This window comes from Peromyscus maniculatus, chromosome 3, assembly GCF_049852395.1.
Source record: "Peromyscus maniculatus bairdii isolate BWxNUB_F1_BW_parent chromosome 3, HU_Pman_BW_mat_3.1, whole genome shotgun sequence".
NCBI classification, from domain to species: domain Eukaryota; kingdom Metazoa; phylum Chordata; class Mammalia; order Rodentia; family Cricetidae; genus Peromyscus; species Peromyscus maniculatus.
Window position 1 is genome coordinate 66,044,890 of NC_134854.1, and position 23,203 is coordinate 66,068,092.

Consider the following 23,203-nt stretch of genomic DNA (forward strand, 5'->3'; position numbering starts at 1 on the left):
AATCCATGGGGAGGTAATTGGGTATACAAGAGCAAGCATGAACTCCCTTCTTTTGAGGGGAACTTGAGTCCAATTGGATAGTAATTGGTTACCCCGAGATAAAAATGCCACTATTGCACCATCGGGGATATCTTGCCAAGCTGGTCACTATTGGTGATTCATAGGCTTTACAGCTGGACAGGACTTCAGATTGCTTTTCTCTTTTGATGCTGTGAGAGCTAGTCCTCAGGATGAGGCTTCTGGGTCCGTTCCAGATTGATTCCTCCAAGTCCTGTGTCCAAAGTATGAGCGTATTCAACATTAGGTGCTGACCTTCAAGTTGCAGGAGGTGACCAAAAGCAATGGATTTTGGGAGTCTCTTGGACCGCCCTGACAACGACTTGAAGGATGGTAGCCCATGTGTCTTAGTCTGCTTTCTATTGCTGTGATAAACACCATAACCAAAACCAACTTGGGGAGGAAAGGGTTTATTTCGCCTTACAACTTACAGTTCCTCATGAAGGAAAGTCAAGGCAGGAACCTGGAGGCAGAAGCTGAACCGAGGCCATGGAACAATGCTGCTACTGATTTGCCCAGACGGCTGCTCTTACACCACCCAAGGCCATCTGTCTACAGGGTGCACCACCCCCATAAGCTAAGCCCCTGACATCAATCATTCATCAAGAGAATGTGCTATAGACTTGCCTATAGGCAAATTGATGAAGACATTTTTCTCAATTGAAGTTCCTCTTTCCATATAGCTCTAGCTTGAGTCAAGTTGACAAAAAACCAACTAGCACCTGTGCATGCCACTAGAAGTATGTAATGTGTGACATGATATAAAAAATGTAGTCTTCAGTAACCACATAAAACAGTTCCTGTGTCTGTCTCCTTCCTCCCTCTGTACCACTCTCCCTTCTTATATTTCAAACATTAACCTAAATTTCAACATGCATCCCCAGAAAAGGTAATTTGTTGCATTAGAAAGGAATTTTGCTGTCACTGAAGTCCTTGGCCCCACTAGGACAGAAGCAGTTTGCAACCCTTGTTGGGCTAGCCTTGGGTTACTATGTCTCATGGTACCCCTAGCTCATGAATGTTGTCCAATTGTTAGAAAACTAAAAAAGAGAGAGAGAGAGAGAAACAATGGGAGATACCTAGATAAGAAAGAATATAAGAGATTTCCAGAAGAGGGAGGAAACATGTGGATGCACACAGGGGTCCGGACAGCACTGTGAACTGTGGGTGAGGACCCAGAGACTCCAACTCTGGCTTCAGCTGGGTAAGGGAGGAAGCACAGTCAGGGGAAACGGGCTTAGAGACAGAGTGCTCTGAGTGCTGGCTTGGAGAGAGAAATACCTAAGTTCTCTCCTTTCTTCTGGTGAGTTCCAGAGCCATGGGGCTGGCACCAAGGAGCTTAGCACTGAGCTGCATGGCCATCATCTTGGTTCTACAGATGGCCATGGCAGAGTACCCCAACTGGATGCTGAATGGCAAGGCCCAGGTGTTTAGAAGCCATCCACAGCTTCCTGATGAGCAGGCCAGAGCTGGAGCTGCAGCCATCTGGCACACAGGCTTTAGACAATAACTCTGTGTTCCTCGTTGAGATGCTGCTGCCCAAGAAGGACGTCCTAGAGTTTCTGGATAAGGAACAAGATGTTCTCTACAAGAAGCCCATGTTGTCAGATTCACTGGTGCCCAGGAGTGCCCTAATGTCATTGAGTTGGCTGTAGGGCCCCTGCCATAGTCCTTCTGCATAAGAGAACTGTCCCCCAGGCCAGTGAAACAAGAATCTTGGGCACCTAGACCCATGTCCAAAGAAGAGTATATCTCCCCTACCACTGAATCAAGGAGGTCAGCATGAGCTTGCACTCATTCATCCTTGATACCACTAACTTCTCACTAGGGGACTACAATAGCCAGTCCCTGGCCTTCACCCATGTGGCCCCTCATAGTGTGAAGTCTAGACATCGGGCCACCCAGTTTTTCTTGCAGCGCAATGTGAAAGACCACCTACTGCAGCCTACAGGGTTTGAGATCCTTATGGGTCATGGGAACACAGATGTCCAGGACTGGAGAGTGGAGCCACTCTGGTATAATGGCAAGTTCTACGACAGCCCAGAGGAACTAGCTCAGAAGTATGCAGATGGAGAAGCAGACATGGTGGTCCTTGAGGACCCACTGTCCAAGGGCACAGAGAAGGCATCAATATTTAACAAGCTTAGTGGAAAATTCCCAAGCCACTTCAACAAGTCTGGCCCCCATGTGGAACAAGCCAATAGTCCCTGATACAGTCTAGAAGAAAACACTGTGCTCTACCAAGGCTGAAGCTGCTCCCTTTGGGAATGAGCATGTTGCCTCCGACCAAGGTCAGTGTTCAAGAGGCCATGGCTGTGCATAGTGAAGACACACCTGCAGGATAGCTGACCAAGACCACATGCATGTGCGGGGGCCTGGGCAGTGTCACTCATGAGTCAGCTCCCCTGCAACAGACTGTCCAAAGACAGCCACCTTCCTAGAGTTAGTTCATCTACTACTATGACATTGGTAGCTTTGTCCATTATCCATAGTTCCTCTTCATCTTTGAGGAGGCCATTTTTGACACCAACTTCACAGGCAAATTTGACTCATATGAGGGACTGAATAGACACATGCTCATACTGCAAACAACTTCAGCAATCTACAATTTTTATTACATCTGGGACTTCATTTTGTACACTACTCGCATGATCAAAATACATACCTCCAGCTAAGTTCACACCACCCCATACACCAGTCTATATAACCAGAACCACCGGTGAATTCCCCTGTGGTCTTTGAGAATTTCCTTCAGAACAATGAGAGTACTGAAGACCACCAGATACCAGGCCAGTCCCTCCCTTCCCTCCTCTGGCCTTGTCATGACCCTCTAACTTAACCTGTCCCTAGTCTTAGGAGTGTGGCCAGTGTGCGGAGGGCAAGTTCAGAGGTCATGAAAGATGAGCCAATCTCTCTCCAATGGGGTTGAGGTCATCTGGAGGAATCTGTAGACACATTCCTAGCAATGTCCCAGCCATAGTGTCCTCCACAGGACCATGGTCAGCACTTCCTTGCCCACTAAAGCCTTTGTCTCTCTCACAGGATTTGGTGGCCTGGGTGACAGTGGGCTTCTTGCACAAGGCTCCTTCTGAGGTTGTCCCCAACATGGCCTCACCTGGAAACTTCATAAGCTTCTTGCTCCAGCCTTTCAATTTCTTCTATATCACTATATCATTTCTTCAAGGACACCCAGGATCAACAGACATACCAGACACTGGATCCTCAGGCACAAGGTCTGCCTGATGCCTCTTCCTTTCAACCTCCATAGGACCTACAACCCTTCGTCGTGTCCAGTCCCATCTCTGTCTAATAGTCTGAGCCCCACAAGGACAGATAGTAAACCCTTAGCTTCCACCACACCTGCTACTTCCTAGAACTGTGGAAGACATGGGCCATATACTAAGATGGGTGGCTTTGGGATGGATTCATGTTTTTCTAGTGTACCCCAAAAGACCTCCATGTCCAGGGCAAGGGGAGCCAAACAAGATAGTAAATTATTGTGTTAAATGAGTTTTTCCACTGTGAGGTATTCTGTTCGGATCCCTTTCATGGAAACTCTAGGTGAATTTCCCCACCTCACTGATGGTATACCTAAGGAAGCTGTATATGTGCAGCTACTTGTATGTGGATGTATGCATATGCACATGTGTGCGCGTGTGTATGTTCATGTGTTTCCACTCCAGCCACATAATGAGTAGCTGGCCAAAAGCCACCCCTTCCTTTATCCTGTTTTTGCCAGTTGACCAATGGTGCTGTGCATGCAGTGGGGACTCAGTGATTCTTGCTGAGCGGGAGCAGAGGCAGCTGGGGGCCCACATGAATAGGACACTGAGGAGGCTTCGGGAAAGCCAGGAGAACAAAGGAACAAGAGGGTCACTCCAGGGCGTCCTGAGGGGACAGAGGACAGCACCACCAAGAGGTGGGTTGCAGGGAGTGGACATGTCTCTGAGCTGAAGCAGGAAGAGTCACTGACTGCTTAGTTCTCCCTTACCCTAGGGCTCCCTTGCCACTGTGTCCCTCCCCCTGTCACCCACTTACATCAGAGGAGAGGGTTCTAAACTGCCCTTCCTCATCTTCTTCCTCCTGGGCAAAGCAAAATGACATTTGGAGATAAGAGATTGAAAGGAGGGAGGTCAGCCATGAAGGACATGGAGACACAGGGAAAACACGCTCCCTTCTGTAGGACTTGGGCTGTCTAGAATGAATGCAACAGATCAATGGTAGGCAGAGGTGGTTCTGCCATGGGGAAGGGGTGGAGGGAGAGGCAGGGAAAGCTCCACTAAGAACACTCCCCAACACTGTGATGGCAGGTACCTGTCATTACACACCCATCTTAGTACATGGCCCATGTCTTCCACAGCTCTAGGAAGTAGCAGGTGTGGTGGAAGCTAAGGGTTTACTATCTGTCCTTGTGGGGCTCAGACTATTAGACAGCAGACGGTACTGGACACGACGCAGGGTTGTAGGTCCTATGGAGATTGAAAGGAGGAGGCATCAGGTAGACCTTGTGCCTGAGGATCCAGTGTCTGGTATGTCTGTTGTACCTGGGTGTCCTTGAAGAAATGATATAGTGATATAGAAGAAATGCACAGCAAGATAAACTTTGGCACACATTATGGGTTTGGGGTGGCAATGGTTGTGTCTCTATGGCTCAGCAGTTGTTACACATGGACCATACTGGTGGATGCTGATAGTGGGGAGGCTCAGGGAAAGCATCAGAGACACAGGGTAGCTCTCTATTCCTCCCTCCTCCTCAAACAGCTATGATGCTAAAACTCCTCTAAAAACTGAAGTGTGCGGACCCATCAGCACCCTGTATGGGAGGAAGAGGGAGTCACGGGCCTGTTCTTCCCTGGGGAGCTTTAAGCAGTTCACAGTTGCTGGAGTCATAGTCCTTAGTGATGAAGCCACTGATAAATGACTCCTGTCAAGTAAATAGTCATCAATGTGCTTGTGCAAGCAACCTCACTAACTCAGTGAGCGACAAGAAAAGAGACATGAAAGTAGGAAAGGGGATTGTTGGGAGAAGGAAGCCACTGAGTTTCCATAGGAGGGGAAAATGGATTGATGGTTAAAGTACATGTTATAGAGATGTGAAGATGTGAACAAACAAACAAATTTTTAAAAGAACAAGAAATCTGAGTTGGGTATGGTGCTGCATGCTTTTAATCCCAACACTTGAGAAGCAAAGGCAGGCATATTTCTGTGAGTTCAATAGATCAATATAGATCTATTAACAAATATAGATCAATATAACAAATTCCAAACTAGTCAGGGCTATATAGTGAGCCCTATCTCAAACCAAAACATGAAGTCTAGGTCTTCACAAAATCTAGCCCATCAGAACCCTGTCATGGAAAGAGAGAGGGCCTCACTGGGACCCAACCTACCTGAGAATAAGAGAAAGAGAAATTTTCTTCAGTGGTGTATCCTCCAGCAAGTTGCCATAATCATATGTGCATACTCTCTCATGCCATTGTAAGCAACTGTAATAAAACTCATTGGGTCACCAGAACAAAAAGATATGAAGTAAAAGAGGCCAGTTATAAAGTACACAGGGATGTGCAGCAGTTAGAGAGGAACAGGAATTTAAATATTTTATTTACTATTCATTAAGTATATATTTATTTGCTTTATTATATACTTTTGTATATAAATTATATTATGTATATTTGTATAATATATTTACTTAAAAATAAATAAATATTTGTATATATTAAATGTGTTTAAATCAAATCTACTCCCCTCCAAGTCTTTGCCCCATATCACTAATTTTTCCTCCTGAAGGAAACTGACACTCCCTTCCCCAGCACCTATCAGTTACCAACAGTTCCTCAGGCAGTGGTGGGACTTGGTCAGCTCTCCCCTGCTCATGCTAGGATTTGGGCTGGCTTGATTTTGTGCATGTCTGTGTATGCAGTAACAGCAGACATGAGTTCATGTCCCATCATATCTGCAAATACTGGTTCTCTGAAGACTTCTACTCCTTTAGCTCTTACAGTCTTTCTGCTCCCTCTTCTAAGATGGTTCAGGGGCCTGGTAGGGAGGAGATGTAACATAGATGTCCCTTTAGAGCTGAGCATTCCATGCTCTCTTAATCTCTAGATGTTGACAGGTGTGGGTCTACTTCTACCATCTACTTCAAAATGATGTTTCTCTGAGGAGGCATGAAAGATGCACTAATCTGTGGTATAGAGATATGAACTTAGGGGACTGTGTCTATTTAGCAGAACAGTAGTACTAGGTTTTTCACTAGGGCCTGTGACCTAGCCAGCCATGGGGATTTGACCCAGTTAACAGAATCAGGCATAGGATCCATCCTGAACAATATAGCCAATTTGAGACCAGCCAGGGTTATGTGAGACAGTGACTTGAAAGAGAGAAAGGAAGGAAGGGAGGGAGGGAGGGAGGGAGGGAGGGAGAGAGAGAGAGAGAGAGAAAGAAAGAAAGAAAGAAAGAAAGAAAGAAAGAAAGAAAGAAAGAAAGAAAGAAAGAAAGAAAGAAAGAAAGAAGAAAAAAAGAAAAGATCTTCTGGAGAATCACACATGAGATTGTCCTCTGACCTCTGCAGACACATATGTAAGTACAAATGCACCAGTGCATATATGCACTCACACATGCATACATGTACACAAAGAGAGAGAGAGAGAGAGAGAGAGAGAGAGAGAGAGAGAGAGAGAGAGAAACATACAACATAAAGGGGTGGAATACAGTTTTAAATAAAAGAATTTTATCCAGAGACAGACAGTAGACCCACAATGCAGGTCATAGCCCCCCCCCCCCCGGGTCTGAGTTCACCCACGAGCCTCTTGTCTCATCCACTCCTGTCAGACTAAGCCATGAAAGCACAAGGTAATGTGGGTTCCCTGCACCAGAGCAACAGAGAGAAGTCCTCGGGGTGGACCATGTCCATGAGGTCAAACAATCATAGTATCCCATAGGTAGGAGGCTAGGAGAGTGCAAAGGAGCCCCAGACCACAGCCTTGACAATGATCACCAGGGCCAGCAGACACAAGGACGGAATGCCGAGGCTCCCAGCAGACAGACAGAAGGACAGAATGCCGAGGCTCCCAGCAGACAGACAGAAGGACAGAATGCCGAGGCTCCCAGCAGCGCAGCAGCTCACAGGTGATGGAGCAGGTGCAGCACACACCTTTCACTGGCGCAGTCAGGGCTCATTCTCTACAGGCAAAATACCTAAGTGTCGAGGGGCAGGGAGTGGGACATGGACAGAGTTATGTCCAAAGTCGATGCAGAAAGTTCCTTGATGGGGTAGGATTTTAGCTAACTTTGAAAGGAGATAGGGCATAAATTTGGCAGAGAACTAAGTGAGAAAGCTTACCTGGAAGGAAGAAACCCCAGGAAAACCGGGCACCTTGTGATCACACAGGCTGTTCCTGAGACTTATGAGAGGTGCATAAAATACAAGACCTTTCCAAACAGAAAGCATCCTTGATGCCCAGTTCCTGTGGTCCACGTCCCTGGTGAGTACCCATACTTCCCTTGGCTGAATTCCTAGTCTCCAAGCCATTTTTAGGTGAAATCCACCCAGGTCCCCACCCATGTGCCCCATGTTGGTGGAGAACCCACAGCAACATGGAACTCTGAGCCCCTTTCTGTGCCTCTGTCTCCACAGGAGAGAGAGTTTTCTCCAGATTTCTGACAATCAAAGAAACTAAAGGTGGTTAACCTGTCAGCAAGGATCTCTCAGAATCCTCCATCCACCCTGAGGACCAAGCCATAGGCCAGGCCTCTCGACTTCACCAAACCTGCAGGAGGGAGAAGTACAGCCAGAGACCCAGAGGAACCATTGAGAGGGATGGCGTGATCAGAACAAGCCCTGTGGGGTCAAGGACAGGTGTGAGGTCACTTCCGTGTAGATGGGTATACAGGAAAGAGCTCCCTGCAGGGGCTCAGCAGCATCCAGATCAGGTTAGGATCTGGAAAAACCGGGGCTGGTAACAGTTAACAGCATGGACACAAGAGACAAAGGTCCCATGCCGTATGAACTCTGCACACAACTTGACAAAACAGCCCACCTCAACCACAAGCACAAGGAACAGCACGACAGCCAGCATGACGAGACATCCTTCACTCTGCAAACACCCAGTAGATTCCTGGGGTTTGGGGGACCTCGTTGAACAGTAAAAACTCTGGCCATGCCTTCCCCCATGGAAAGAGAGGAAGGTGTATCCTGCCTTACTACTTGGGATGACCTGGGAGTGCTCAAAAAGCCTTGACTACCCCGCTATGAGAAGAGAGAAGGCTGAGCAGAACAGAACTCTCCCTATCCTTGCTTCACAGCCTAGACCCAGCCCAGCCAGTCTGCAGGGCTCCGAACCTCCAATGCGCCGAGGTCCACACTATCATCAGGGTTCACTTTAAAGAGAAGCATGGCCAACATGCTGTGTGTTCCAGAAGGCCGGCATGGTTCCACACATTTCCATTCCCTGTCAGCTTCTTTCTCTCCACAGCCTTAGGGGCATGCATGCTACTGCTACCTTTTCCATTTCACAGCTGAAGGCAGTGGACGCCCAGAGAATTTAACAAAATGGGCAAGGTCACACAGTAGTTCTTAGTGTTGTGATTTCCCAGGACTTGATCCCAGGCAACTAGAGCCCAGAGCCTGCACGTTGAACATCCACACTGAATTTCAAAATGCATCTTGATAAATACTTGCCTTAAAAAGGGAGTTTTGCTGTCAGCACAATCTGGTGCCCTTCCAGGATAGAAGTACTTTGTAGCCAGTGAGGACCAAGACTCTGTTGCTGTGGCTCACCCTGTCCCTAGCTGATAAATGCAACCCCACAGAGATAACACTGAAAAACAGAGAAACACATGGGCATTGTCTAGATAAGAGAGAGTATAAGAGACTTGAAAATGAGGGGGGCGGGAACAGCTACATGGCACGAGAGGCCTGGACAGCACTGAGAACAGCTCTGGCTTCATCTGGATAAAGGGAAGGAATTCACGTAAGGACTGAGTGCTCTGAGTGCTCTAGCTTTGTGTGGGAAACACCTAAGCACTCTCTCCTCTGCTGTTTCAGAGCCATGAACCTGGTAGGAAGGAGCTTGGCTCTGGGCTGGATGACTACCATCTTGGTGGTACAGGTGTCCGTGGCAAGGCACTCCAGATGGGCCCTGAATGCCAAGACCCAGGCGTTATGGGACTTGAGTCCTCAAGAGCTGGAGTGTGTACACAACTTCCTGGTGAACAGGAGAGAGCTGGAGCTGCAGTCATCCAAGGAACTGACTTTGGCCAAGAACTCTGTGTTTCTCATTGAGATGCTGAAGCCCAAGAAGTATGAGGTACTGGATTTCCTAGATAACAGAGCCATGCCACCTGTACGGGAAGCCCGTGTCCTCATCTACTTTGGTGCCCAGGAGTATCCCAATGTCACTGAGTATGCTGTGGGGCCAGTTGAGCAGCCCATGTACATGAGAAAACTGAGCCGCAAGGGAGGCCAAGAGCTGTCATGGGCATCTAGACCCATGTCCAAAGTAGAGTCTGTCCTCCTCTTCCATACTCTGAAGACAGCCACCGAGCCCTTACAGGAGTTTTTCTTTGATATCACTGGCTTCACGCTGCAAGACTGCAATGGCGGCTGTCTGACCTTCACCAATGTTGCCCCTCGAGCTATGACCTTCAGAAAGCGCTTGAGCTGGTTTCTCTTGCAACGCTTGGTGAATGGCTACTTCCTGCAGCCCACGGGTCTGGAGCTCCTTGTGGATCACGGGAGCACAGATGCCCAGGACTGGAGAGTGGAGCAGGTCTGGTATAATGGCAAGTTCTACAACAGCCCAGAGGAACTGGCTCAGAAGTATGCAGACGGAGAAGTGGCCATAGTGGTCCTGGAGGACCCACTGCCCAAGATTTCACCACAGTACTCAACCTACAAGGCCAGTGCTGAATTCCCCATGCCTATCAGCAAGGGTGGTCCTCGAGTGCTCCAGCCCAGTGCTGAATTCCAAATACCCATCAGCAAGGGTGGTCCTCGAGTGCTCCAGCCCAGTGCTGAATCCCAAATACCCATCAGCAAGGGTGGCCCTCGAGTGCTCCAGTCCAGTGCTGAATTCCAAATACCCATCAGCAAGGGTGGTCCTCGAGTGCGCCAATCCAGTGCTGAATTCCAAATACCCATCAGCAAGGGTGGTCCTCGAGTGCTCCAGCCCAGTGCTAAATCCCAAATACCCATCAGCAAGGGTGGTCCTCGAGTGCTCCAGTCCAGTGCTGAATTCCAAATACCCATCAGCAAGGGTGGTCCTCGAGTGCGCCAATCCAGTGCTGAATTCCAAATACCCATCAGCAAGGGTGGTCCTCGAGTGCTCCAGCCCAGTGCTAAATCCCAAATACCCATCAGCAAGGGTGGTCCTCGAGTGCTCCAGTCCAGTGCTGAATTCCAAATACCCATCAGCAAGGGTGGTCCTCGAGTGCGCCAATCCAGTGCTGAATTCCAAATACCCATCAGCAAGGGTGGTCCTCGAGTGCTCCAGCCCAGTGCTAAATCCCAAATACCCATCAGCAAGGGTGGTCCTCGAGTGCTCCAGTCCAGTGCTGAATTCCAAATACCCATCAGCAAGGGTGGTCCTCGAGTGCGCCAATCCAGTGCTGAATTCCAAATACCCATCAGCAAGGGTGGTCCTCGAGTGTTCCAGCCCAGTGCTGAATCCCAAATACCCATCAGCAAGGGTGGTCCTCGAGTGCTCCAGCCCAGTGCTGAATTCCAAATACCCATCAGCAAGGGTGGTCCTCGAGTGCGCCAATCCAGTGCTGAATTCCAAATACCCATCAGCAAGGGTGGTCCTCGAGTGTTCCAGCCCAGTGCTGAATCCCAAATACCCATCAGCAAGGGTGGTCCTCGAGTGCTCCAGTCCAGCTCTGAATTCCAAATACCCATCAGCAAGGGTGGTCCTCGAGTGCTCCAGTCCAGTGCTGAATTCCAAATACCCATCAGCAAGGGTGGTCCTCGAGTGCTCCAGTCCAGTGCTGAATTCCAAATACCCATCAGCAAGGGTGGTCCTCGAGTGCGCCAATCCAGTGCTGAATTCCAAATACCCATCAGCAAGGGTGGTCCTCGAGTGTTCCAGCCCAGTGCTGAATCCCAAATACCCATCAGCAAGGGTGGTCCTCGAGTGCTCCAGTCCAGCTCTGAATTCCAAATACCCATCAGCAAGGGTGGTCCTCGAGTGCTCCAGTCCAGTGCTGAATTCCAAATACCCATCAGCAAGGGTGGTCCTCGAGTGTTCCAGCCCAGTGCTGAATCTCGCATACCCATCAGCAAGGGTGGTCCTCGAGTGCTCCAGTCCAGCTCTGAATTCCAAATACCCATCAGCAAGGGTGGTCCTCGAGTGCTCCAGCCCAGTGCTGAATTCCAAATACCCATCAGCAAGGGTGGTCCTCGAGTGTTCCAGTCCAGTGCTGAATCCCAAATACCCATCAGCAAGGGTGGTCCTCGAGTGTTCCAGCCCAGTGCTGAATTCCAAATACCCATCAGCAAGGGTGGTCCTCGAGTGCTCCAGTCCAGTGCTGAATTCCAAATACCCATCAGCAAGGGTGGTCCTCGAGTGCTCCAATCCAGTGCTGAATTCCAAATACCCATCAGCAAGGGTGGTCCTCGAGTGTTCCAGTCCAGTGCTGAATTCCAAATGCCCATCAGCAAGGGTGGTCCTCGAGTGCTCCAGTCCAGCTCTGAATTCCAAATACCCATCAGCAAGGGTGGTCCTCAAGTGCTCCAGCCCAGTGCTGAATTCCAAATACCCATCAGCAAGGGTGGTCCTCGAGTGCTCCAGTCCAGTGCTGAATTCCAAATACCCATCAGCAAGGGTGGCCCTCGAGTGCTCCAGCCCAGCGTTCCCCCGTATAGCCTAAAACACAACACTGTGATCTACGGGGACTGGAGCTTCTTCTTCAAGCTGCACTCTTCTTATGGGCTTCAGCTCTTTAATGTGTACTTCGGGGGTGAGCGGATCGCCTATGAGATTGGTGTACAAGAGGTTATGGCACTGTATAGAGGACACGCAGCTGAAGGCAGGGAGACCAAGTACGTGGATGTGGGCTGGGGCCTAGGAGGTATCACTCACCAGTTAACTCCAGGCATTGACTGTCCCGACACAGCCACCTTCCTGGACGCCAGCCACTACTATGACAGTGACGGCCCTGTCCTCTATCAACGAGCCCTCTGTATCTTTGAAGTGCCCAAAGGAGTCCCCCTTAGGCGGCACTTCAACTCCAACTTCAGAAATAGCTTCAGTTCCCATGCCAGGCTGAATGGACCCATGCTGGTTCTGAGGACAACATCGACAATCCACAATCATGATTACATCTGGGACTTCATATTCCACCCCAATGGCGTGATGGAGGGCAAGATGTATGCCAGTGATTATGTCCATGCCACTTTCTACACCTCAGAAGGGCTGGTCCACAGCACTCACCTGCACAGCCACCTACCTGGAAATGTCCACTCCCACCTCGCGCATTACCGAATTGACCTGGATGTGGCAGGTAGGACCTGAGACCAGACCCTCTCAGGTACTCACTTCATATTTCCAGTAACTTCCTAACAAGAGACAGGGCTAAGACTCCCTGATTTAAAAAAAAAAATCAGCCTTTTTTACACCACCACACATAAGGAAACATTGTTGTGCCCCTAAATGTGGGGTGTGCATTCCTCTTGTTGGGTCTCAGTGGAGTGGTGGACAGGGCTGGGGGAGAGGAGTGCCATGAAGGGTAAGAAATGCTACTTTCCAGTACTGAGAGATGACTACAGTGTCATCCGAGTGCTCAGTGTTTCTTGGGTAAGTGATATCACTACAGAGGCATGGCATAGCTCTGATACTTGACTTCAAATCCTATAACAGAACAATGTCCCCAACATGGCTACCAGCCCAGATGCTTAGATGCCACCCTCTTAGTCCTACCTGGCCCTCAGAGTACACCAACAGTCCCCATGTCTGAAGAAACACAGGCTACTATGTCTACAAGGTTAAGACCCCAGGAAGCAGACTGGAGCTCTCGAAAACAGGCTATGGTCACCCTTCTGTCCCAGTTGCCGTGACGGACCCAGGAGCTGTCCTCTAGCTTCTCCGTTATGAGGGCTTGGCCTCCCTTCTTCCTACAGTGCCTGCCCCAGTGCCTGCCCCCAACCCCTCTTCTTCCTAGGGGCTGCTGAGGCTATGGACTAGCAGGGAGAACATACCAACCAGGAGGACATTTCTGTTCCAGCCCTTGATTCTCATCCTCCTCTCATGATGCAGGTACCAAGAACAGATTCCAGACACTGAGGACGAGAGTGGAAAGCATCACCAGTCCCTGGACCCGGAGAAGCCAGCAGGTCAAGCCCATACTTGACAAGACTCAGCACTTCTGGGAGCGCCAGGCCGCCTTCCACTTCAGACAGACTCTGCCCAAGTACCTGCTTTTTAGCAATGCTGGGGAAAGTGTGCTAGGTCACAGTCGGAGCTACCGCCTGCAGGTCCCCTCTGTGCCTGAGCAAATGCTGCCCCCAGGCTGGCAGAGCTCACCAGCTTTCACATGGCCCAGGTGAGGCGACTCAGGCAAACTGGTGAGGAAGGCCAGCGCTCCCTCAGGGACTGAGTGTGTGCTGGCCTCTGGGTCTGCCTCCTAACGCAGTGCAGGAGGGAGAGGGGAGCTCACAGGAATCCTAGCTGACAGCTGGAGATGGGCAGTCTCGCAGGTTCCTGGGAGACGATCCCTTTTTCTGGGGCAGCAGCAATTTCTCTATCCTTGGCCCGGAGGGTGTTTCCGTGGAGGGGATCAGAGGTGGCCCCATTTCTGGAGCCCCTTGGATTTCTCTCTGCCTGCAGGTACCAGCTGGCGGTGACCAAGTACCAGGAAGCCGAGCGATTCCACAGCAGCCTGTACAACCAGAACCACCACTGGGCTTACCCTATGGTCTTTGAGGACTTTGTTCACAACAATGAAAACATTAAAGATGAGGTACTGATCCAGTCCCCTTTGCCCACCTTGGGTCTTGTCACTAATCAGTGACTGGAGCTTTCCTTAGTCCCAGGATGGTGGCTGGTTGTGCGGAAGGCAAGTTCAGAGGTCAGGACAGATGGGCCCACATCTTTTAAATAGGCAGAGCAAATCTTGGGAAGTTTAAAGACATATCTAAAAACCACCCCAAACCCAAGGATCCTTGGGTAACCAGTCTTTGGCACTGGCCTGCCCACTGAGACCCATGTTTCTGCCACAGGACTTGGTGGCCTGGGTGACTGTGGGCCTCTCACACAACCCCCAATCTGAGGATGGCCCCACCATGGCGACACAAGAGAACTCGGCAGGATTCTTGCTCCAGCCGTTCGATTTCTTCCAGGGCTTCCAGAGATATACAGGTACAAAAGCAGCAGCCGCATCAGGTACCAGAGCCTTGAAAAGGTCTACTCCATGCCTCCACATTTCAGCTACAATGGGACACACGACCTTGTGTGGAGAGTCTTGTCTGGCTCCTGCCTAGTAGTTCCAGAGCCCCACAGAGGCGGACAACAAACCCTTCCCTTTCTATCATTGCATGCTGCCTCTTAGAGGCAGGGGGAGGGTGTGGGCCACGTGCTCAGATGGGTCGCTATGGGCTCCATTCATGTGTCCCCACTGCACCCTAAAAGACCACCATGAGCAGGGCAAAGGAAGCCCAGAGAGATACTGGATATCTCTATTAGGTGAGTTTTCAATGTCTGAGGCTTTCTGATCCCTCTCAGGGAGGCTTTAGGGCAGTGGTTCTCAACCTTCCTAACGCTGTAACCCTTTAATACAGTTCCTCGTGTTGTGGTGACCCCTCCCCAACCATAAATAATTTCCTTGCTACTTCATAACTATAATTTTGCTACTTTTGTAAGTTGTAATGTAAATATCTTATATGCAGGATATCCAATATGCGACCCTCCCAAAGGGGTCGCAGCCCACAGGTTGAGAACCACTGCCTTAGGGGAATTGTCCCAGCTCAATGATGGGCACGCAGAAGGGAGCCGCTACAGGGAAATCTAACAGGATTACCCACATCTCACCCTTTGGCCATTCTTCTAGCATCTCCGACTCATTACCAGTGTGTATGCTGATTCTCTGTGCGTTGGCTGTACAACAAAACCTTGGGGACAACTGACTTTCCATCTGTGGTGAAGAATAGTTCAATAAACTAGGGCACTGCCCTCTGCGGTGCCGGATGATTCAAAAAGCACATGAGTCTTACAGTCTGTGGACGACAAGAGAACCCTACAGGACACACCAAGTCACAAAGGAAAACAGACAGAGACTAACATGGATAGTGTGATATACATAGATATGTGCGTATACGTGTGTGTGTGTGTGTGTGTGTGTGTGTGTGTGTGTGTGTGTGTGTGTGTGTGTGTAAGGATGGGAGGAGACTACAATCACTTTTCCAGGAATGAGAGGTAGGTGACATACAGGTGCCCTTGAAGAGCTGAGCAGTGCAAGGAAACAGACTTTCCCTCCTGCTTCCATTAGGAACACAACCGTAGAGACCTGCAGGGCTCGAGGTGGGCAGAGGCTCGGCAGGTAGAATGCTCGCACTCAAGCATGAAGACCTGAGTCCAGATGCCCAGCACACATGGAAAGGCAGGCGCCGTGGCCCATGCCTGTAACCCAGCACTGCTTTTAGGTGTGGCAAAGATGGGAGGATCTCTGGAGCTTGCTGGCCAGCCACTCTAGCAGAATACAGTGAACTTGGGTTCAGTGAGAAACCCTGCCTCTAAAAGTAAAGTGGAGAATGAGTCAGACACATGATACTGACTGCTGTGCTCCGCTCCCATGCACATGCATCAAAGAACACACTGCCACACACGCAAGCACACACACACAAGCACACACACACACACAAGCACACACACACAAGCACACACACACACACAAACAGAAGGATAAAAGAAGTGAGAGCTGACACCCGTGTTTGACCGGTCGTTCCCTCTCTATCTCCTGGCACTGTGTGTGCGATGGAGTTCAGTGGTGCCTGTTGAGCAGAGCAGAGACAGACAGACAGAGCTCACATGTGCATCCAATGGGACACTAAAAAGCCTAGCAGGGAGGGAGCAGAAGGAAAGGGACCAGGTATGATGTAAGGGACAGGAGAAATGAAGACACAGCGGCCAAGAAAGCAAGAGCCCAGGCCACCAGGGATAGAGGACAGCGCTGCAAACAAGTGTGTTTAGGGGTGTGGGCATGCCTCCTGTCTACAGCAAGGAGGGTCTTCAGTGGCTCCACTGCCAGTGTGTCTCTCCCTGTGCTGCCCATGTCATCTTGGAAGAGACTGTTCTCAATCTCTTCCTCACCTCCTTCCTTCTGGACAAAGAAGAAAGACATCTGGGGAGAAGGTTAGAAAGCAGGAAGCCAGCTATAAAGACATGAAAGCACTGGAAATGCACACTTCCCAATGGAGGTGCCAGCCCCCTTCTGGAAAGACAGCAGAGATCATTGGTAGGCAGAGACTGACTGCAGGGAGGGAGGAGGGAGGAGAACTTGGAGGACTGAGGCTCTGTGAGATCTCTCCCCGGCACTGCTATGGAAGGAGGGAAGGAGGGAGGGAGGGAACGAGGGAGGGAACGAGGGAGGGAGGGAGGGAGGGAGGGAGGGAGGGAGGGAGGGAGGGAGGGAGGGAGGGAGGGAGGGAAGGAAGGGTCCTAGCTGGAAAGGAGATTCGAGACATTTAAAGGAATAAAAGAGAGAGTAAAATGGGGGGGGGAGAGAGAGAGAGAGAGAGAGAGATATTGTCTCACCTACTCCCGCCAAGATGGACCCTGAAAGCATGGAGCCTCATGATTTCCTGACCAATAACAGGGCAAGGCCAGCAGAGGAGCAAGACAAGAGAAGAGAGAAGTTCCCAGAGCACATGATATCCACAGAGCCAAACAACCAGGACAATCCACAGGTAGGAGGCTAGGGGAGTGCAAAGGGGCCCACAGACCAGCCTTGACAGAGATCACCAGGGCCAGCAGACACACGGACAGAATGCCGAGGCTCCCTGCAGACAGACAGAAGGACAGAATGCTGAGGCTCCCAGCAGACACAAGGACAGAATGCTGAGGCTCCCAGCAGCCCAGCAGCTCACAGGTGATGGGGGTGGGGGGTACAACACACACCTTTCACTGCCACAGTCAGGAAATTTTGTTCTCTGCAAACTAAATACTTAAGTGCCGAGGGGCAGTGAGTGGGACATGCACAGAGTCAGGTCCAAGGTCAACATAGGAAGTCCCTTGATAGGGTAGGATTTTAACTAATTTTGAAAAGAAACAAGGTAAAATTTGGCATAGAGAGTTAAATGAGAAAGCTTATCTGGAAGGAAGCATCTTCCATGTGTTTCTAACCCTTGGAAAAGGCACATGCCCAACAAGGAAACACATTTTCAAATAGAAAACACAAAGCATCCACATTGCTTAGGTCCTGTGGCCCAGTTCCTCCCTGGTATGCCTGGTTAGTATATGTATACTATATGTATAGTATATATATTAGTATATGTGTACTATATGTATAGTATATGTATTAGTATATGTGTACTATATGTATAGTATATGTATTAGTATATGTGTACTATGTGTATAGTATATGTATTAGTATATGTATACTATGTGTATAGTACATGTATTAGTACATGGTACTATGTGTATAGTATATGTATTAGTATATGTGTGCTATATGTATAGTATTAGTATATGTATACTATATGTATAGTATATGTATTAGTATATATACTATATGTATAGTATATGTATTAGTATATGTATACTGTATGTATAGTACATGTATTAGTATATGTATACTATATGTATAGTATAAGCCTTGCCTACGTCTTACCCTGCCACTCATCTTAGGTGAAATTCACCCAGATCCAGCCCATATTGTCCCGATAATGGAGGACACCCAGCAATGTAGACATCAGGCCTCTCTCTGTGTCTCTGTCTCAACAGGAGAGTTTTCTCTGCATTTCTCGCAGGGTGTTCTGATCAGGAGAAAAAAACATAGGAAATTAATTACCTGTAAGAGCAAGATCCTCTCAGAGTCCTTCCACTCACTCAGAAGCCCAAGCCATAAGCCAAGACCCTGAGTCTCACCCCTATCTACTGGAGTGAGGAGTGTAGCCAGAGACCCTTGAACAGGACCCCACTGTCACAAAGAGGCTTCCAGCTTGAGACAGGCACAATGCAGCCTGTGTAGAGAAATGCCACCACTGGGGTCTTCCAGAGGGGCCCGACTGCATCAAGGCTGGGTTAAGATCTGCAGAAAACAGAGTTGGTGAGTGTGGCAGCTGCCTCCATCTGTGGAAGAGCCACGATCTCCCACAAACTATGGGCACACCAGGGTCTGGTGGGCAGTCCCACAGCAGGCAAAGGGAGACAGAGCCACCAAACACTGGCAGTATCGTAAGCAACCTTGCCTGGATACATGCCCAGTATTTCATGGGTGCCTTGAGGACAGGGGTAGATGGTGAAGTCCCTGACCATGTCTTCCCTTAAAGAAAAGGAGGAAGGACTTCACTCTGGCTCATAACCTAGTATGACATGACAGAGGTGCTCCCCTAGTCTTGATAATCAAGGGACCCCAGCTTGAGTCCCCATTGAGAAGGCAGGAAAAGCTGGGCAAGGCAGGATTTTCCCCACCCTTGATTCACCCCCAAGATTCAGGCCAGGCGGTCTACTGTGTGCCAGAACCTCTAATGTGCTGAAGTCTGGACTCTCATCAGGGTTCACTTTAAAGAAAAACAAAGGTAACATGCTGGTGTTCCAGAAGGCCACCGTGGTTCCACACATTTACATTTACTGTCCTCTTCTTCTTTCTCTCGGTGGCCTTGGGCACATGCACACTGATGCGGCTGTTTCCATTTCACAGCTGAAGACGGTGGCGGCCCAGGGAGTTTAAACACATGGCCGAAGTCACCCAAGTTGTCCTTAGCTCTGTGATTTCCCCGGGTCTGATCCCAGGCAACTTGGGCCCAGAGGCTGTTCTTTGAACACCCACACTGAATTTCAAAATGCATTCCCCTAAAAGGTAATTTATGGCATCAAGAATGTAGCTTGGCTGTCACAGTAGCCCTCTGCTCCACCAGGACGTGAGTGCTTTGAAGCCATTGAGGACCAAGCCTTGGGCAGCTGTGATTTACGGTGCTTCTGGATGAGGAGTATTTCCCCACTGAGATAACTCCAAAACAAAGGATAGAAACACAGGCTGCATCTAGATAGAAACACTGTGAGAAAATTTCAGATGAGGGGGACAGTTAAAGCATACACAGAGGCCTGGGGAGCACAGGAATCAGAATGAAGACCACAAGACTGTCTCTGGCTTTGGTGAGGATGAGCAGAGAAGTCTGGTTGATAAGATCATACCAAGGCTTGGCTGGGTCACAGCACTCAAGAAATACCCAAGTCGTCTCTTCCATTCGGCTGTGTTCCAGAGTCATATGGCTGGCCAGAAGGAGGTTGGCACTGGGTTGGGTGTCTGCCGCCTGGTGCTACAGATGGCCATGGCACAGTGCCCCAGTGGTACCCCATAGGAAAAGACCTGGGTGTTCTGGAACCTGAAAGCTCAACTTCCTGATGAAGCAAGAAGGAGCAGGAGCTGAAGCCATCCAAAATATTGACTTTGGCAAAGATCTCCGTATCGCCATCAAGATGCTTCTCAAGAGGAATGTGATGGATTTTCTGGATAAAGGAACAAGATGGTCAGTGTGGAACAACTGTGTTGTCATCTCTGGTGCCTAGGAGCTCCCTAGTGCTACCAAGTGTGCTGTGAGGCCCCTGCCGCAGACCATCTACATTTGAGAATTGGCTGCCAGGCTGGGGCATCAGCTGTCCTAGACATCCAGACCCATCCAAAGTACAGTCTGAACTACTGCAAGCCTAAAAGAGGCCACGAAGGCTTTGTTACAGAGTTTTTCTAGACACCCCTGGCTTCTCACTATGAGACTGTAAAGGCGGCTGTCTGACCTTCACTTATGTGGCCGGCCCCTCATGCTGTGGAGTCTAGCAGGCACCATACATGGTTTATCTTGCAACACTTTGTGAAAGGACACTTTCTATGCCCCTGTAGGGCTGGAGATCCTTGTGGACCACGGGAGCACAGATGCCCAGGACTGGAGAGTGGAGCCGCTCTGGTATAACGGCAAGTTCTACAACAGCCCAGAGGAACTGGCTCAGAAGTATGCAGACGGAGAAGTGGACACGGTGGTCCTCGAGGACCCGCTGTCCCATGCTGAATTTCCCATGTCTGTCAGCAGGGTTGGCCCTCAAGTGGTCCAGCCCAATGTCCCCTGCTACAACCTACAACACAACACTGTGCTCTGCAGACACTGTGCTTTTCTTTCCATCTGCAACCCTCTTCTGGGCTGCAGATCTTTAATGTGCCCTTTCCAGGTGAGGGTATCACCTATGAGACCAGCATGCAAGCAGCTGTGGCACTGTATGGAGGACACACTCCTGCAGGCATGCAGATCGAGTACATGGATGTGAGCTGGGGCCTGAACCGTGTCAATTGCCAGTTAACCCCTGCATTAACTGGTCAGACACAGCCACTTTTCTGGATGCCCCTCTACTACTACGACACTGAGTACCCCATCCCTTCTCCAGGAGCCCCTGTGTCTTTGAGATGCCTACAGGGTGTCCCTTAGACAGCAATTTTACTCCAGGTTTACAGAAGTCTTCTGTAGTTGGTTTGGGGGGGGGTTGTTTGTTTGTTTGTTTGTTTGTTTTACTCTTTGGGGGCCCACCACCCAGCTCCCACATAAATACATGGAGCCTTATTCTTCCTTATGAATGCCTGGCCTTAGCTTGGTTTGTTTCTAGCCAGCTTTTCTAACTTAAATTTTCCCATTTCTCTTTAACTATGTTTTGCCTCTGGGCTTTTCACCTTTCTTTTTATAACTTCCTTTCCTTCTTACTCCATGGCTGGCTGTGTGGCCGGCCCCTGGCGTCCTCCCCTCCTTCTCCTTTCTTGTTCCTCACTCTCTTTCCTAGATTTCTCCTGTTTATTCTCTCTGCCTGCCAGCTCCTCCTATCCCTCTCCTGCCTAGCTATTGGCCATTCAGCTCTTTATTAGCCCCATCGGGTATTTTAGGCAGACAAAGTAACACAGCTTTTCAGAGTTAAACAAATGCAACACAAAAGAATGCAACACATCTTTGCATCATTAAACAAATGTTCCACAGCATAAATGAACGTAACACATGTTAAACTAACATGCCACAGCAGGCTTCAACACCTATGCCAGGCTGAAGGGACTCACAGCAGTGCTGGGGACAACCTCAACAGTCTACAACTGGAACTATATATGGTGATATTTTAATTGTACTGAAATGTGATTTTATTTGTATGTTAATAAATAAAGTTGCCTGGGGGTCAGAGCTAATAGCAAGCCATAGCAGAAACTGGGCGGTGGTGGTGCACACCTTTAATCCCAGCTCTTAGGAGGCAGAGCTAAGCAGATCTCTGTGTGTTCAATCTCAATACCAACCATAGAGGACCTGGAGGTCTGCACAGACAGGCAGTGACGAGGAGGTCATGTGGTTGGGTTGACAACCAATGAGAAGGCAGAATAGAAAGTCAATAAAAAGCACAAACACACAGGAAGTAGGTCTCTTGCGGAGAGGTAGGATAGCAGCGGCAGTGAAGGGTAAGGTTTTTAATCTCAGCTCTTAGCTATTGCTCTGACCTCTTGGCTTTCATCTCTGAATTGGCTCTGTGTTTCTTATTTTAAAAGACGGTTACATCTATACTATATATTCTACCCTAAGGAGTGGCAGAGGCCTAGATGCACTCCGCTGCCTACAATCCTGAGGGGCTGGGCCCAGCACCCACTTGTACGCCCACTTACTTAGAAATATCTACTCCCACCTAGAGCACTACTGAGTTGGCCTGGATGTGGCAGGCAGGACTTGAGACCAGGCCCTCTCAACCCCCCAGCTGCTTCCCACTGCTAACTTCACCCACAGGGGACAAAACTGTGACCTAAAATCACAAGTACTTATTCAGCCTTCTTCCATTTGAAACAAAACATCACACACATGGGAAAACGGTGGCAGTGAATGGTACCCTAGGGTCAGCCTGAATGGGAGGTGTGCGTCCACTCTTGGGGTGAGTGGGGCAGTGTATAGATAGGGTGGGGAAAGGAAGTGCCACGGGGCAAGAAATATTCGCTGCCTAGCAGTTTGCGATGGTCTGTGGCACCATCTGGGGGGCTCAGCATGTTTCTTAGGTAAAGGATGGCACCACTGAGGGATGCCAGGGCTGTTAGCTTGTCATCAAATCTCAACAGAACGTGGCCACGGGGACCAGGTGAGCAGCTTCCTCGGGATCAGTCCCACTTGGCCTCTGTATATCCACAGTTGTCAGGACGTCAGAAACACAAGCTGCCTCGGCTCCACGGTTAAAATCCCATCAAACAGACTGCAGCGTGGCTCCCTAGGAAACCAGCTGCCGCCACACGAGACTGCCACGGTTGCCGTCATTTACTCATAAACTTTGCCCAGCTCCTCCGGGATCTGTTTGTTTAGCTCCCTGCGCACACTGCTGGCCCAGCTCCTGTTCCCAGCTCTGCTTCTTACTGGCAGCTGGCCTGGACACGGTCTGCGCTGGAGATCCCTGAGCCCAGGTGGGAGGCTTCTGTTCCGGTTCTTGCCCCCAACCCCATGCCTCCAGGAACCAAGACCAGCTCCCAGACCCTGCAACTTGAAGACGTCACCAAACTCTGGTGCGTGAGGCACCACCTGGTTCCCACCCACAGAGTAGTCTCTGGAGTGGCCGGAAGCCTTCTGCTTCAAACAGAAATGGCACCAGTTTCTGCTTTTCAGAAACCCCTGAAAGGACATCTGGGGCCTCAGGTGTAGCTTCTCGCGGCAGACCCGCTTCACAGGGGAGCAAGCGGGGCAGGGGACCCAGGGAGGCTGGGACAGAGACGGTGGCTTTGTTCAGTGATGCTTGTCATCTCTGTTTCTGTACTTCAGGCCCTGTGTGCGTGTGCGTGTGTGTGTGTGTGTGCGTGCGTGCGTGCGTGCGTGCGTGCGTGTAAGTGTGTGTATGTAGGGGTGAGTATGTGTCTGTGTGTGTGTATCTGTGTGCACTCAGGATGAGATGGGAGTGGAGGCGCTCACACAAGGTTCCTGGCCCTCACATGGCAACAGGGAGTCTTACAG

General features: G+C 49.8%; 2 protein-coding genes and 1 pseudogene across 4 annotated transcripts; all 3 read left to right on the forward strand.

The window, feature by feature from the left end:
• The first annotated feature begins 1,469 nt into the window (after positions 1-1,469).
• Positions 1,470-2,268, forward strand: LOC102927604 (diamine oxidase [copper-containing] pseudogene; annotated as a pseudogene).
• A 6,680-nt stretch (positions 2,269-8,948) lies between these two features.
• On the forward strand, positions 8,949-15,250 carry LOC102925776 (diamine oxidase [copper-containing]-like). Of its 3 annotated transcripts, XM_076566685.1 has the most exons (6): positions 8,950-9,978; positions 11,275-12,558; positions 13,311-13,596; positions 13,881-14,013; positions 14,273-14,435; positions 15,100-15,250. In XM_076566685.1, the coding sequence occupies exons 1-6, from the start codon at positions 9,108-9,110 to the stop codon at positions 15,129-15,131; spliced, it is 2,769 nt and encodes a 922-aa protein (XP_076422800.1). In that variant the 5' UTR covers positions 8,950-9,107; the 3' UTR covers positions 15,132-15,250. The 3 variants fall into 3 exon arrangements, with proteins under 3 accessions (XP_076422798.1, XP_076422799.1, XP_076422800.1); XM_076566683.1 differs by having other exon boundaries at positions 8,949-12,558; XM_076566684.1 differs by having other exon boundaries at positions 8,949-12,558; positions 14,273-14,411.
• Positions 15,251-19,613: 4,363 nt separating this feature from the next.
• LOC102927298 (diamine oxidase [copper-containing]) lies at positions 19,614-21,744 on the forward strand. Its single transcript, XM_076566093.1, is given in 6 exon segments — positions 19,614-19,770; positions 19,991-20,016; positions 20,018-20,095; positions 20,097-20,355; positions 20,358-20,630; positions 20,633-21,744. Coding segments are annotated over 6 exon segments (1,032 nt in total). The 3' UTR covers positions 20,872-21,744.
• Positions 21,745-23,203: the final 1,459 nt, after the last annotated feature.